This window comes from Callospermophilus lateralis, chromosome 7 (genome assembly GCF_048772815.1).
Source record: "Callospermophilus lateralis isolate mCalLat2 chromosome 7, mCalLat2.hap1, whole genome shotgun sequence".
In the NCBI taxonomy this organism is placed as follows: Eukaryota; Metazoa; Chordata; class Mammalia; order Rodentia; family Sciuridae; genus Callospermophilus; species Callospermophilus lateralis.
The window spans coordinates 8,113,312-8,129,330 of NC_135311.1; the positions used below are offsets into that span (position 1 = coordinate 8,113,312).

A 16,019-nucleotide genomic window follows, 5' to 3' on the forward strand; every position below is an offset into this window, starting at 1 on the left:
CCCATGTGGTGCCCAGGCAGTAGAAGAAAAATTTGTGCGGGGTTGGGGATTTAGCTCAGAGGCAGAGCGCTTGCCTATTGCCTAGCATGAGCAAGGCCCTGGGTTCCGGCCTCAGCCTGGGGGAAAAAAAGGACTGGGAAAAAAAAAAAAAAAAAGTGTGGACTGGGGGAGCTGGTGCAGACCCTGCAAATCCTTTGGCCATGGAGTATAATGAACAACAAAATCAGCACTCCACAAACATTACTTAAAAGTACTTTTTTTTTTTTATTTAACTTTAATTTCTGAGGTAAAATACTTTTTTCTTTCAACTTCCATAACAAAATACAGAGCTATCAGATACCCCTGGAAAAAATATGTATATTATACATATATTTCTATAACATTACATCATATATATATAATATATATGCAAAAATTTGAAGACTTTATAGAAAGCGGAACATCTAAAAGGCACTGCACAATGGAGTTAAGATTACTTACATTTTATGTACATATACACACTTTATTCTGCGTAAGCGGATAACTAGTGAAGTTATCTTTCACACGTGAATGTCTCATCCACAAATCCCTGCATCACAACTTTATAACTCAAAGAATGCCTAAATATTTCAAAACAAATTAACTGGTTAACTTCTTCCCTGCCCCAAGAAGAAACTAAAAATGGAACAGTTCTTTAAAAAACTCAAAGTTTTCTTTCAAAACACATAAATATGTATGTTCCATTACTGTTTACAAAACAAAAAGCACAACATAATTATGGAATAAATAAATGACAAGGGATAAACAGCCAACTGACTCTAACCACTTGGTGAGAAGTGATATACCTCAACTATTTTTTAATGCTTCTAAAAATTTCTTGGCCCATGGGTCGCTAGGATGCAATAGTTTCCCTATATTAGTGAGGTGGGTTTAATGCAGCGCAGCTTGGTAATTAGGGTGGAGGGACTTGGTGAATGGTTTATAGTTCACCTCTATCCTTCTTCAGGAAAAAAGGTGAGCTCAGCAAGGCTGGGTGCCCTTAAAAGATCTCTACTGTTTTCTGTAGCTACAAAAGCAATCTGTTTACATGAATAAGTTCTTGATTATTGAAATTTCATTATGTTTACAAAGTTTTAAACATTTGGCACAGCAAAACTTGGAAAAAATGGGAGACACGACATAGGTCCGGTTTTTGTCTCCCCTTCTTCCACATGCTGCTGGACAGTGATGAGATGCTCATGGAAGAGAAAGGCCTGGCTTTGTACCAGGTTGGTGACAGGAGCTGCTAGGAGTGCGCTGGGGAGGAGAAAAAACTCTCACTCCTCTGCTCCAGGAAATATCAACAATCTCCACATTCCCTGGTCCACTTCCTGAGCAAGCCCAAGTTCGGCTCTATAGAAGCCCCCCCACCCCCAAACCCCAGTGTGCAGTGCAAATCAAACAACAGTTACTGGTGGAATGGCAATCAAAGAAAACAGTTTAACACCAAACAACTTCTTAAAGCCAAAAAACATATTTCATGGAGTTGAACATTTTGAGTATGATTTTTCAAGTGTAAAAGCAGTGACTTTTTGTTCAAACAGAAGCAGCATCTAGGAATTAATTCTGGCACTTGGGTTCTAGGGGGTTACAGGGATGCATCATTGATTTTCTTCCCTCTCTTATTTTAAAGGCCTCGTGTTTCTATTCCTGAGTTCATACCGACACCTGCTGGCCCTCCCCTGTAGTGGACAGTGGGTGGCCAGCTGGCCTCCCTGGTTAGATCGGGCAATGCCAAGCAGAGAGCCCTCATCCACCTGCCGGGCCTGCTTTCCAAGTCAGAGGTAAATCGAGGTGCAGAGAAGGAAACTGGTAAAAACACAACCGCCAAAGGCAGCCTGACCAAGCCTGAGTCTTAGGGACCACACTCAATTCCTTTCCTGGGCAAAGATGAGTCACTTAGGGAACTTGGATCAAGTTCAGTTGCATGCCAAGAAATAGCATGCTGGACTCAAGTCATCCCAGGCCATCTCATGTCTCTCACCTGCTCTAACCTTTCCTAAATCCCTGTCTCATGTACATACTCCAGTTTTAAAAAGAAAAAACACCCCACTATTAAAAGAACTCTCAAAGGTTCCCTATTTATGTCTCTCAGGCCAAGGTGAAGTCAGGATTTTCTCCAGTTCCTAGACACCACCCCTTACCCTCAACAGACAGTGCATTATTTCCCTCCCTCTGCTTGGCTGCCAGCTGGATCTGAGCCACAGCCAGGAGTTTACGTTCACGTACACTAAGGAGGTACATGCACACACAGAAGGTTGGCTGCTGTTACTTTCTCTCTGCCCCTAGTTTTTTCTTTTCTTCTTATTGTGGTGCTGGGATCACACCCAGGGCCCTCTGCATGCTAGGCAAGTGCTGTACTAGAGAGTTACACCCAGCCTTAGTCTTTTGCTTCACATAAGATCAATACTTTCCCTTTCCTTTGAAGTTGTTGGAAGAGAATTTCCCACAAAGAGACAATTCCTGTCTGGAGTCTCAAGCAAGACAGTCGATCAGGAGGCTCAGAACAATGTGGGCAAATGGGGCGGCAAGAAGGGCACCATCGCAGGACAGACATAAACCTTCACTCACACCAGGCCTGTGGCCTCTGGCTGCCTTCAGCGTCTTTCCACCTCTTCCTTTGCTCATGACAAACATCCACTTGTTCCCCCAGCTACTTTCTGTGCTTCCAGGTACCATCTGCCCTGAGCTCCCACGACCCTGCCTTTCTGCTACCCATTCCGACAACATCAAGAGGGAGTGACTAAATACCAGCTAGGAATTGAAGCAAGTCTCAACATTCCTGGATTATCTGAAAAGCTGTCCATGCCCTTTACAGGTTTATGTTGACAGACCCGTATCTCTTGAAGTATGTTCATAGTTAAGGCTCGACTTCTGAAAATGATAAGAGGACCAGACACAATGGAAAGACATCTTCAGCAATGTTGTCATGCCTTCTCAGTGAACTTGCTCACAGTCAAACTTTGGTTTGGCTTCCCAAACCCACAATGGAAAAGAACAATGAGGATCATGTTTTTTTCATTTGTTTTGTTTTTAAAGGCATTGGGTTACTTCCTCCTGCCCTCTTCTTTCTTCCCTGAACAAGAGTTTGCAACTCCTCATGGCTTCTTAATAGATGAAGTAGGTAAAAAGTCCAAGGAGCTCGCAGCAAGGTTTCCTGCCCCAACCCTGCCCCTGAGAGGCGGCCAGCTCCGTGCCTCAGCCCCACTCTAACTGGCAGTACACTCATGTGTCCTGAAAGCAGTTTTTAAAAAGGAAAAGAGAAATGGCAAATAACAACTAGAGAAAAGAGAGAGAAAAAGGAAAATTGACATCTGAACATCCCTCCCCACCCCTAAGACTGAAATTACCTTATTCCTCCCTTGAAATAATTATAAAGTAACATTTCAGGCAAAATACTTAGTATTAATGGTCTCTCACTGCACAACCTCCCAGCCAGGACCTTTCCCTTTTAAGTCTCTCTCTCCGAGCAACAGAAACCCATTAATGGCTTTTCATACATAAATACAATAGAAAAGAAAAAGCCTGGAACCCAAACTACTGCGGGACCAAAAAGTACCTGGGCCCTTTAGGAGTTTCCTTGTCAGGAAGTGTAAGCCTCAAACGGAAAACAGGCTTCTTCCCCTTTCAGTTCACATACCCTCTCTGTGTCCTACTACTCACCAGGAAAAAAAAAAGTGTGTTCACATCTGACCTAATTTACAACAGAAGACACCCATCCCATCCCCAACAGAAAAGTATGAGTCTATGCCCCAGATGATCAAACCAGCCTAACTCCCGCCCCCCGCCCCCCAAATCTTGCTACATAAATACATGTATGTATTTGACTACAATATAAACAGCTCCCAGCCCACTTGCAGTTCTACGCATCTGCGGCTGCTGTTGCCAAGCCCCGGGGTCCTGACCCGTTCCAGAGGAACTTGCCCTTCTTACTCAGCTCCCGGGCTTCAGGGTCATCATTCCAGCGCCTCTTCAACCGAAGCTTGGGGGGCATCAAAGCGTCTTCTTTCTTCTCTGGTGCACTGGGCTCTTTGCCAGACCTGTCCTCACTGTCTTCAGTCACCTCTAGGGGTTCTTCACTGGTGGTGCTGGTGGGGCCAGGGGGCCAGGTGGGTGGGGCAGCAGGGCGAGCAAAGACGGTGCCTTTCCCTTCTTCCGTGGTCCTGCTCAGCACGGTACCCTCTTCTTGAGGGTGCTCCTCCTTCTCCTGGGCTGGCTGCCGGAGGCTCTCAGGATCCTTCTCAGCTGTGGGCTCCACCTTAATTCGCGGGGGCACAGGAGCCATGGTGGGTGCGGCAGCAGGTGCCGATTCCTCAATGCTTTCTACCCTCTCGCGGTTCTTGCGCCCAGCGGGCGGGGGCTGCAGCTTAATAGAAAACGGAGTGGACTCCTCGGGATGCACTTGGCATTGCAGTGGCGGAACCATGAGCCCGGGGTAGCGGGGGAAAGTCCGAGGGCTCAGGTGGTAGTTGAATACAGAGCAGGCTTGAGAATGAAGGTAGTGTTTCATTTCTTCTGGGTTGAAGGAGAAGCAACTATTGCTGGTGAAGGGGCTCAGACCTGGGGAGGGGCTGTAGGAGAAGATGGTGGGAGTCAGGGAGAGGGCTGGCGAAATGGGAACATTGAGGACACCTCCACGGCCAGGGATGGGAGAGACGGCAAAGGGGCTGTGGGGGTCAGGATATATCCCGGGCCTAGTGAACAGAGGAAGCATTATGTCGGGCTTGCGTTTCTGGTGGCCGAGCCCGCCTCCACCGACAGCATTCCGGGAAGACATGAGGTCCACGCCCCGGCGCCAGTCGGCAGCTGAGCTGTCCTCCAGCTCCGGAAGCTCCACCTTCCTATCAGTGCCATTACTCGACTCCTGGCCAGAAGCAGTGAGGGAGCTGGCAGAGAACCGGCCGGGCTGCACATCACCAGTCGGAGAATGGGTGTCCAGGGGTGAGAAGTGGAAGCGGGAAGAGGCTGTTGGCACTGGAGGCGCGCTCTGAGGAACCACACCTGCAGCAGGGGAAAGACAAAGGCTCCGTTGGAGGTCTGGTTGCTCAGGCTGCTAGCATTTTTGCTAATGAGGTACACAACAGATAGCCCCAAGAGGAAACAAACATCTCAAATGGACCAAATCCCACAGTTCCCCACCTTCCCAGTAACGACCACAGCTCTCCCATTCAACTTAGTTGCCATCTTTCTCTAGCTCCTTAAATTGTCTTCACACTACTCCTTAGTATCTGCAATGTTCTTTATTTGTTTATATTAATATTTTAAAACAAATTCACCAGGCAGAGACTTCCAATAGTCCACAACTGTCTTCCCAGCAATTCAAGGCTTAACAATTAGTAGGTGCTCAATAAGTATTAAGTGAATGAATGAATGGGATACAAAAGCAACCTTCTCTGCAACTCTAAGTATTGTGTAGGTGTCACCTGTCTCAATTTGCAGCTGTGCAAACAAACTTTTCTTGTTTTCATAATTCTGACTATAGGTATAAAGCAAGCAAACCTAAACAAACAAAACCGGAAATAATATATATATGTAAAGTCATGCAAGACCCTGCACCTCACATATATGAACATAAACAAGACCATATTTTAATGAAAATAGATTAATTAAAAAAAAATTGTTTTTTTTTTTTTTTTTTTTAGTTCTTCCACAAATATTTATTGAACAATTGAATAAATAATTGTTTCTTAAGGTAAGTTCTTGTGGTATACATTTGGAACTTTTGATAAATAATCATTACCACAGAGATTCAAATATTTTCCAATCTCTACAAATTTATACCTCTGATCATTTTATAAAATGATCTTCATTCCTACTCTGCTTTTAAGCACTGAGGATGCTGGAAGAAAACCCAGGACCTGCTCCTCCCTCTCCTAGGTTCAACTGTTAAAATGTGAAACTCTAAGTGGAAGCTAACACTATTAACCACCAACTTGAGAGGAACATAAAGTTCTCAACTTCTCCCCAAAAGTTCCTTTAAGGCCCGAGAAAGGAGCCCACAGGTTCCTGGAGGTTCTGGTGGCTTCCATCATGATGATGTAATAAGGGTTCTTGATACTCTGAGGCAGGCATAAGAAGAAAAAAAAAAAAAAAAAAAAAAGGAAGGGGGCGGGGGAAATAAAGACCAGCAAAAGTCTGGTGGTCTAGGAGAGAAAACGAAAAGAGGCCAGACACAGTGCGGTTAGGAACTGGTCCCAGTTAGCTCCAGTCTCCTATGCTTGCTATTGGAAAACCCCCTCAGCTGTGACTCTGGAGTAGGCTGGTATGTGTGAGATAGCTTCTGGGCACATGTGGCTAACGCTGCCAGAGCAGCACTGCCCAAAGGGATGTTTCACAGAAAACTGTCTGCAGGACTCTTTTATTTTTAAAGCCCCCTTACTTAATCTTAATTTAGGAAAGACAGAGAAATGGCTCTGCATAGGATTTGAGGAGAGCCAAGAGAGTCCCAGGACATAAGTCTCTTTTTCTCAGTCTATCACAGTGACTGAATCCTAATCTTTTTGATTCTTTTGATCCTTGGCTTTTATTAAGAGTACATTCAGTCAAAAGCAACAATCCCACTTGTATATACTCAGAAAGACAAAATAAGTCATAAGGATAATGTGGAAGGGAAGGAAAGTTCTGTCTCCTAACAATTTAGAAAACTGGTTAAATCAGGGCTCAGTGGTAGGGTGCTTGCCTTTTTTTTTTTAAAGGGGCAATATCTCAGTCTTTACACATACTAAGGCATGCTATAAATCTGTAAGGAAAAATAATACACAGCATTTTCCAAATGCTCTGGATCGGGGAGGGGGAAGGGGAAGGGGAAGGATGGTGGAATAGAGCCATGTTGGAAAGGTAGAAATCTGGTCCCTTCCCTCTGATTATATTATATATTAAGAAATAAAATCCAAGACTTTGCTAGGGAAAAGAATTTGTTCGCCCCCCCCGAAAAAAAGTTTGAATGAATATTATTGTTCTGAAAGAAAATTGCCTTAGTAAAACCATCACAAGATTTGAATAGTAGAGTTGGAAAACTGAGGTCTGAATCTTACTTCTGGTACCTCCTATCTTGTGGCTAGTACAAATAAGTTTTTTTGGTTTTGTTTTGTTTAATAGCTTTATTTTTATGTGGTGTCGAGGATCGAACCCAGGGCCTCAAGCATGCTAGGTGAGCACTCTGCTGCTGAGCCACAACACCAGCCCCAAACTGGAGTTTCTGATTGCCCTCTGGCAACAGTGTAAATAACAAGGTCTTTACCTATGTTCAATCCCTGGTTCTAGCTGGACAATTCACCTCTCTGTGCCTCAGTTTCCTTACCTGTAAAATAGGTGGCAATAAGACCAATCCTAATGTTATGAGAAATAAAAAAAATTAAAATTTGTAAAGCCCTTGGAATAGTACTAGCACGTAGCAAATTGCATGTAGTTGTTAAAATATTTTTTTTCTTAGAAAATAATCATGATTCAAAAATTAAAATTTTGAAGTACATGTATCATTCAACTATGAACCACATGTTTGGTAACAGTGTTAGAGCACTGTTAAACTTCCTGGGTGTGGTAACGTTATTGTGGTTATGGAAAAGAATGTCCTTGTTCCTGGGAGATACATGCTGAAGTACATGGGGTGAAGTGCCATGATGTCTGCAACTTAATCTCAAAAGATTTAAAAAGTATATATAAATAGAAAGAGATAAAACAAATGTGGCAACAATGTTAACCATTAGTGAATCTAGATAAAGGACATGTGGGTGTTCACTGTTATTAATACAATTTTTCTGAGATTTGAAGTCTTCCAAAACAAACAATCAAAAAACTGGGGTGGGGTGGGAATAGGGAGAATAGCCCAAGAGATCTCAAGTCCATCCCTGAATAGTCTGTCCTGACTTTTATCCTCTAAGAGGTAACTATTTTTACTAGTACTTTTTCAATGTTTTTTATTTTTATTTTTTGGTACCAGAAATCAGACCCAAGGGTGCTTAGCCACTGAGCCACATCCCCAGCCCTTTTATTTTTATTTTGAGACAGGGTCTCACTAAGTTGCTCTGGGCCTTGCTAAGTTGCTGAGGCTGGCTTTGAATTTGTGACCCTCCTGCTTCAGCCTACTGAGCTGCTAAAATTACAGGCATGTGCCACCGTGTCCAGCTTCAATGTTTCTTATACAGATACAAGTAGATATTAAAATACATTATTAAGTGTATCTTATAGGATATATTTTAAATATTTTTTTTCAGTTGTAGATGGACACAGGCCTTTATTTTATTTATTTTTATATGGTACTGAGGATTGAACCCAGTGCCTCATACATGTTAAGGCAAGTGCTCTGCCACTGAGCCACAATCCCAGCCCTATAGGATGTATTTTATAGGATGCTACTAATGATAAAAATGAGTTACTATATGTAGAAGTACTTTGAACACTACCTACACATGAAATACACTACAATAAACTGTTAAAAAAGTGAAAATATGGGGGAAGAGAAAAGAATATTTACCCTCTTACTCTATAAACTTCTATATTATTTAGTCATGTTACTATCAGCCATGTACCACCTTTCTTTTTAAAACACAGACCAAAGTATCAATACACCTTGCAGAAACCTTTAAAGTCTCTAGGATCTAAATTCACACAGCTCTGCTTAAAGCACTTGCATTTCACAATTGTGTTAAACCTAGTATATATTTTTCCTGCTAAATTCTGTAGTTCTTGAAGGAAACAACTCTCCCATCATTTTTTTTTTTCTTTAGGGTTTAACACATTATCTGTTGAACAAATGAATAAAACCCAATTGAGATTTTGGAATGTATGAATTATTAAATAAGAGCTAAATTTCAACAGTTCAATCTCTCAGGAACTGTTTCCTGATAAACTGTTCAACAATATAACTATTCAATCTACTCTGATCAGTCATTGACTTTTATCATTCATAAAATGTGAATACTGAGACATATACTTTAATGGACTAGAAGATTTGAATAAGATAATTTGCCAAACCACCAAGCAAAAGTACCTCAATTAAGGAGATGTTCAATAAATGTTCCGTCCCTTTGTCATCATATTAATATTACTTAAACAATACTTGGCCTCTTTGGGCAAAAGTTCTCTATTAAAAAAAAACAATTCCAAAGCTGGGCACTGTGGTACATACCTACCTATAATCCCAGTGACTCAGGAGGCTGAGGTAGAAGGATTACAAATTCAAAGTCAGCCTCAGCAACTTAGCAAGACCTTGTCCTCTCTCCCCTGAAAAAAGCATGTGGCTCAGTGGTTAAGTGCCCCTGAATTTTCAACCCCCATGGAAAAAAAAAAGCAGCTCCTGTTCTTTGGAATTGTCTATATCTAAGGATGTGAGTAATGATAATGTATTCCTAAAAGAAATGTATGCTATTTTGCTTTCCCCATAAATTTCTGATTAGGGTCTTGAGGTTGTTAAGGATCAACTTTGATTCAATTGCTTTCAGGCAGACCATGTGTACCAGCCACTGCTATTAGATTTCCAGACCAGTCTTCACAGAGTAACAGTTTAGATTCCTTGCCCTGTAAAAATAACCATATTTATCCCAGAGGTTGATGGACAGACATCCCATTTCAATTTATCCAAGTGGCTGGCCTTCTGAGTTTTCAATTAAAAAAAAAAAAAAATCAAGGACAGAAAAAAAAATACCAATGAAGCATTCTTTTGGGGGTGGGATAGATGAGTATGAACCCCAACACATTCTTCAATGACTGGTACTCCCATCTAAAGTGCCCGTACTTAGGTACACAGGGAAGGGGCAAAAGTGAGAAATAGAGGAAACAAGATTCCAGTGGCTAGAACAGGTCCGATTTCCTAATGCCGCTCCCTCAGGCACAAGGAAAGAAAACAGGTTGTAATTAGAGAGATGCATTCCAATACCACTTCTTTTTTTTTTTAAATGCATGCCCCAGGGACAGGAGGGAGTGGTTACAGAAAGAGAGATGAAACTGTAATGATAGCAGAGTGAAGCTAAAACTGCCCTAACTTGTTGTGTGTAGTAATTACATATCTGCAATGGATTTTAGCATTATATTCTCAGCCACACCCCCGCTCTAATTTTCCAGGTTTCTTCCAACTTTTCTCTGAGAAGTTGTATTACTACAGAATCAAGATCAACTTTCTTTGTCTTGACACACAGGCCACAAAGAGCAATGATGAATTGGTTGGAAAAATAATTAAATACAATTTATTTTCTTAAGTAGGGGAAGAATTGATATCTTTACAAAACCCAATAATCAAACATAAACAACTTTTATAAGAGACTGCCTCTGCATTAAGAGAGGCAGATCTAAAGCCTCTGTGAGGAGCTGTGGTGAAAAGCTGTAACCTGGAGAGACCGAGGGGAAGCCCTGCTACACTTAAAAAAGGAAAGAAGGCTAAGTAACCCTAGAGTCTTGTTGTCTGAGGAGTTGCTGGTGCAGATCAAAGACACTACTTTTCACTGCAAACATGTGAACCTCTCCTTCTCTGATCAAGGATGCTGTGGTTTTGATGATTATTCACATGATAAGGGAGCGCTTGGTAGTTCATAGAAAATCGGAAGTGTTTGTAGAAACAGGTTCTCATCTATGAAAGAGCCACTGAGTAGGGTGTTAAACTGAGTGTGTATCTTAAAAAAAAAAAAAGAATCAATGCAAACCTATGGAGCATCATTCTCAAACAGGATAGTTGAATAATATCTAGGAGATTACAAATAATATGCATAAAAGGTAACTAAGTAAACAAACCAAACAAATGTATCTTGTTATTGCATAGCCTATTACTCCCTCTAAGAGATGAATATTAGTGTTGGTGGGGAGATGCCACAAGGTCCTGGGTTTAATCTCAGCACCACCAAAAAAAAAAAAAAGGAGAGATGAATGGGGAGAGACTCAGGAAGAACACAGAGGCAATTCAAGGGTTCACATTACTTCAGTGTTTCTAAAATCCCCTTTAATGTGTCATGTCTCAAAACTGGTTTTCTTTTTGGTATTGGGAATTGAACCCAGGGAAACAACCACTGAGCCACATCCCCAGCCCTCTTTTTAGATATATATTTTTAGAAACAGGGTCTCACTGAATTGCTTAGGGCCTTACTAAGTTGCTGATGCTGACTTTGACCTTGTGATCCTCCTGCCTCAGCCTCCCAAGCAGCTGGGATTACAGGCAATGGATTAGAACTGGTTTTCTGAAAATATTTAACTCAAAATTCACTACCAACCAAAGGAGTCTTCATCTTACCACTTGATCGAATGTTGATGAATGGGTAGTTGGGCATCACCAGTTTGTTGAAGTTAAATTTGTAAGTAAACCTTTTCCCTTTTGTTTTATGAAGGATCCTCTTGTTGTAATAGTATCTGCAAAAATGGGAATACTCATCAATTTATCTTCAGGCTATTGACAGATTTTGATATATTTTAAATAATTGCTAAGAATAACAATTCTTGCTGTAAATATTACTTGCAAACATCTTCTTCATTCTTTTGCAGCCATTAGGTTAGAGTTGGAAGACCTAAGAGCTCACTTTTTCATCCAATTTTCAATTAGCTCTAGTTTTTGGCTACGGCTTTACATAGACTTCCTCACTTTAAGATCCTAAACACCTATCCTAGCTCTAATCACCTTTCTCCTCCATCTCTCTACAATTTCATTTCTAGTCTACTTCCTTCCAGTTCCATTCTATGTCACTAACTGCCTAGGTTCTGTCTGGCCCAGGTGGGGGCAGACACCTCTCCTAGGAGGTCGGATGCTCAAGGCACAAAGGAATGTAGAACTGTTTTATGGTGGCCAGTGAGACAATAGCATACCCTGATCTGGAAAATAGCAGCCAGCCTGGCCTGCTTCACTTTCAAAGACTCAAAGGGATGGGGGAGGATCCAGAAGAGTGCTGTACAGATTTTACGTTCAGGGTCACTAAGAATGAAGAAAGGCAGGGGAACTTTGACGTACATGGAACCTTTAGCCTGGCTTCTATTTAATTGCTCAGGTCATAAATTGCCTTCTGGCCCCTTGAGGGCTAAAGGGTTATGAAATTTTAAGACTGAAAAGAGGAAAAGAGAGCCTGAGAACTTATAGTAATCAAATTGTAGAGCAACCTATGCACTGACAACTGAGCCCACAGATTCAGTTCCTGAGTAGCTGGGTCAGCGCCATTCGGTGAGCCCTCCTCCTATGCTAGCTTCACCCCTTCCTAGCTTCTCCCAGGGGAGCCCAAATAAGAGAAATTCTAATAAACTCCCGACAGGGAAGTCTAAACGATTATAAACGAGCTCCAAACCATGTTTCACCACACACTCTCGCCCACTACAGAGCAGAAGCGGCTGTCTATCAGGATCCAGTGCCAGCCACATTGGAATTCCCTCCTACATAGAACCAAAGATATGTCTTTTCTCCTCCTGTGCCTGTGCTACTAGGATTCAACAGCTCTGACTCCCACTTTAAAAGCTACACATTATTCACTGAGAGAGTGTTGTCTCTTATCACCTGATACCCTTTTTATCTAACATTCACCAAACTGCCTAGTCTCCTTCCAATCTGTTAACACCACAGATTTGAGACTCCTTTCTTTTACCTGAGGGCTCGGCTCAGCTTGTCATAATTCATCTGTGGTTTGCATTTCCTGCGGCCCCAGAGGCGGGCCACTTCATCGGGATCCTTGATGACAAACTCCCCATACTCTCCCTGCTGCCAGGCGATGACATGGCGGAACTCTTCCTTCTGCAGCAGCTCCAGGATGAAGTGCCACAGCTGGATCTGCCGGGAGCCGGGGGACGACTCTGTTTTGTAGGCCCAGTCAGGAAACTGATACCCTTTAGTGTGAAAACAGCAAGATCAAAGTAGTCAGGAGCTAGGTACATACATACCAGCACCCCCAACTTCACATTCCACTGCTCAGAATCTCTAGAGTGCTTTGTAAACATGCCACCAACACCCTTTTAGTCATCTGGGGCTAACCACAACAGAGGAGAGAATAGGACAGAGAAATGACTTATTCTTGTGGCAATCACTGAATCGGATAGAGTCTGGCAGCAGAACCCAGGTGCCCTAATCATTTAGCTTTCCATACATTATTATATACCAAACCTATTCCCATGGGGGCACAAAAGTTCCAAAAGGAACAAATGGGCAAGATAAACTAATATTTTAGGAAAATACAGCTGAAAACTCCTCTTATCCTCAAGGTTGGAATTATTTTTCTAACAGGAAAGAGACTAAAACTTGAGATAATGGTGTGCTGATCAAATGTGTTCAATACACATTCAAAGGAAACAGGCCTACAACTGTCCCAGTCAGGAGGCTATCAGTCATGGAGTTACATTTGTGAACAAAATCCAAGTGCACAGAACAGGAACTATGGAGGGACATTCCAGGTGCATCAGAGATGATTAACTTCTGCTCACCTCCACCTCCTTCTGGCTTTTCCACGATGCTACAGCCTGCTTTCATTTTCACCCTCCTGCTGAGAGACATAAGCCATAGGATTACTTTAAGATACTACTTATTTATTATCCTCCTGAGTTTTTCCGGCACAATCTTTCCCCAAACTTCCTTTTCCCTGTCTTTCCTTCCTTATGCAACCCTCTGTCTTTCAAACATGTCATCTCTAAACTGCTAATCCGCAAGTCATCAAATGATGGTCCTCAGGTCATCAGCTTCAAAAGCCATAATTATCTCTCACCTGACTTTAAACCACAAAGTGTAAACACTGTCCTTAATATTTGCTTTCTTCCTCCTGACCAACCCTCCAAATGTTAAAAAAAAAGAAAGAAAAGAAAAGAAAAAGAAAGGGTACAGTGAAATGGGTCCAAAAAGGCAGCCCAAACAAGTCAAACAGTTTGTCTTCTATTACTAGACAGGTTCACATGCCAAAATACACAAGCCTGAGTTCACCCAGATGTACCTGTTTAAAAAAGGATGAAAAAAATCCAAATCCATCTGATTCCCTCAAGAATGAACATCTGATTTTGATTTACTTTACTGAATTATGTGAGATGGAAGAAGGAAAACTCCTCCTAGTCAGAAACTGTCCCCTTCCCCTTGAAAAATACTCTGGATACAGGAAGTAAACACACATATGTAGAGTCACTGTATAGGACATGGAGACAGACAGACAGACAGACACACACACACACACACATACACACACTCCTCAAGTTTCCTGAGAAAAAAATTTTATGTTATCTTTTAACTGGAAGGAAGGAGGGGGGAAAAGCAGCAGTCATTTCTGTGGTCCTTCTGGCCAATGAGTGGAGGGAGTCCTGCTATGAAGATCTGAATTCATTCCATGCAGATTTACAGTTCCTCAATAAATTTCCTGTTCCAAGCAGCAAGCAGTTTGGTGTCAGTGAGTCCCTTCAGCAAAGAGGAGGGAGGGGTGAAACTGCCAGAGGGAGATGGGGGCAGGAGAGGGCAGATTTACCCTCATTGTTCCCCAGGGTGGATGACAGGCCCTCAGCACCCATATTACAGGAGTCTAGAGGGAATGCAGGTGCCTCACTGGCCCCAGGGTCGGGTGGGGACAAATTCCTAATCTTGGAAATCTCATCTAATTTGGGATTCCTCTAGATCTTTTTAATTTTCTTTCTCACCATACATACAAGGAGACCAGTATCAGCCCATGAAACTACCAGGGGCCAGGGAGGAGATCAATAGCCCAAAGGAAGGAGAAAACAGACACAGACACAGAGGCATACAGACACACACCATACACAATAACAAGGCACCAGGGCTGAGGCAGGAGTTTCCTCTCCCATTTCCGTGACAGTGAGGAAGGAAAAACAGTAATTTCCCCACGGTTGCAAGGAAGCCGCCCTGGACTTGAAACTATTGGATTGTTCTGTCCACGGCGGGGCCTTTACCCTGCCCCCAGGAATACTCTCGATCCTGCATGGCCAGGGGTGCAAACCCCGCTGCAACGATGACCTGATCTGGAAGCCCCTTCTGGATACCCCAGCTGTCCCACTGTGCCCATCAACGCCCTCTTCCAACAGCCCGGAGGCGCCTCTGCAAGCTCCTCACAAATTCACCCCGAGACTCCGTCCAAGCGGGACCAGAGACTCCCCTCCGCACCTCGGCCCCCAGCCCTGCCTCCGTTCGCGACCGTTCCCCGAGGGAGACATTCTCGGTCCGGCGCTGCGGACGCCCGCGGCAGCTCCCGGTGCCGGCCTCCTCGGCCCCCAGGGCCCCGGCGTCCCTCATCTCCCCGGCCGGGTGTTCGCGAACGCTGCCGGGATCCCGGCCGCCTCGCAGACACGGGCCCCTTCCTCCCCCGCCCCCCGCGCAGGGTGAGGCCCGGCGGGGGTGGCACGGCCCAGGGGGCGCCCCGGGCGCCAGGGACGCTGTCCCTGTCGGGGTCCCGGGCTGCTGGCCCCGAGGGGCCCGGCGGCCGCGGCGACGCGGGACTCACCTCTCTCCAGCACGGTCCGTCTTCGGTCCGGTCTCCTCCGCGGCGTCTCCAGCTCCTCCTCATCCACCCCAGCAGGAAGTGACCTTCTCGGGTGCTGTCGTCACTTCCATCTTGGGCGGGGGCGGGGAAGGAGGCGGCGCCCGCCCGCCCGCCGGCTCGGGGCCTCGCCGCGCCGCACCCAGCCGCGGCTCCTTTCCTTTCTCCTCACTGCAGACGCCGACTTCCGCCCGCACTCCGCCCGGTGCGGCGCGTGCGTCACGTTGTGGGGGGCACGTGACGCACGCTCGCGGGGGCACCCCGGCCCGGTCGGGTCGCCGGAGCCGGACGTCAGGAGCCCGCGGGGCGACGGCGGCGCTGCCTGCCGGGGCCACCTGCCGCGGGCGGGCACCTCGCGACCCCACGGGAAGGGCTCGGGCATCCCGAGGAGAGGCCCACGTTTCCCCCGAAAAGGGCTCGGCGACCTCCCAGGGAGGACCGCCCTCGAAATGGGAAGTAGGATCCGCAGACGCTGCCTCCACCCCCCCCCCCCCAAAAAAAAGGGCCCTGGACGGCACGTATAAAACGGAGCCGCGAAACCTGAGGCACAGGCTTTGGCAGCTGTTCCCGTGGAGACCGGGGAGT

General features: G+C 44.6%; 1 protein-coding gene across 2 annotated transcripts; it reads right to left on the reverse strand.

The window, feature by feature from the left end:
- Window positions 1-3,793: 3,793 nt before the first annotated feature.
- Etv3 (ETS variant transcription factor 3) lies at window positions 3,794-15,465 on the reverse strand. Of its 2 annotated transcripts, none has more exons than XM_076862279.1 (5): window positions 15,399-15,465; window positions 13,393-13,448; window positions 12,564-12,801; window positions 11,234-11,349; window positions 3,794-5,019 (listed from the first exon to the last, which is right to left on the reverse strand). In XM_076862279.1, the coding sequence occupies exons 2-5, from the start codon at window positions 13,436-13,438 to the stop codon at window positions 3,881-3,883; spliced, it is 1,539 nt and encodes a 512-aa protein (XP_076718394.1). In that variant the 5' UTR covers window positions 13,439-13,448; window positions 15,399-15,465; the 3' UTR covers window positions 3,794-3,880. The 2 variants fall into 2 exon arrangements, with proteins under 2 accessions (XP_076718394.1, XP_076718393.1); XM_076862278.1 differs by having other exon boundaries at window positions 13,393-13,451; window positions 15,399-15,457.
- Window positions 15,466-16,019: the final 554 nt, after the last annotated feature.

Excerpts from the sequence above, each read along its gene's own strand:
- Etv3 (XM_076862279.1), bottom strand. The coding sequence starts at position 13,438 with ATGAAAGCAGGCTGTAGCATCGTGGAAAAGCCAGAAGGAGGTGGAG. Across the intron at positions 12,802-13,392 it reads AAAGCCAGAAGGAGGTGGAG|GGTATCAGTTTCCTGACTGG; the intron begins GTGAGCAGAAGT and ends TTCACACTAAAG. Across the intron at positions 5,020-11,233 it reads CATCAACATTCGATCAAGTG|GTGTGGTTCCTCAGAGCGCG; the intron begins GTAAGATGAAGA and ends CCCCTGCTGCAG.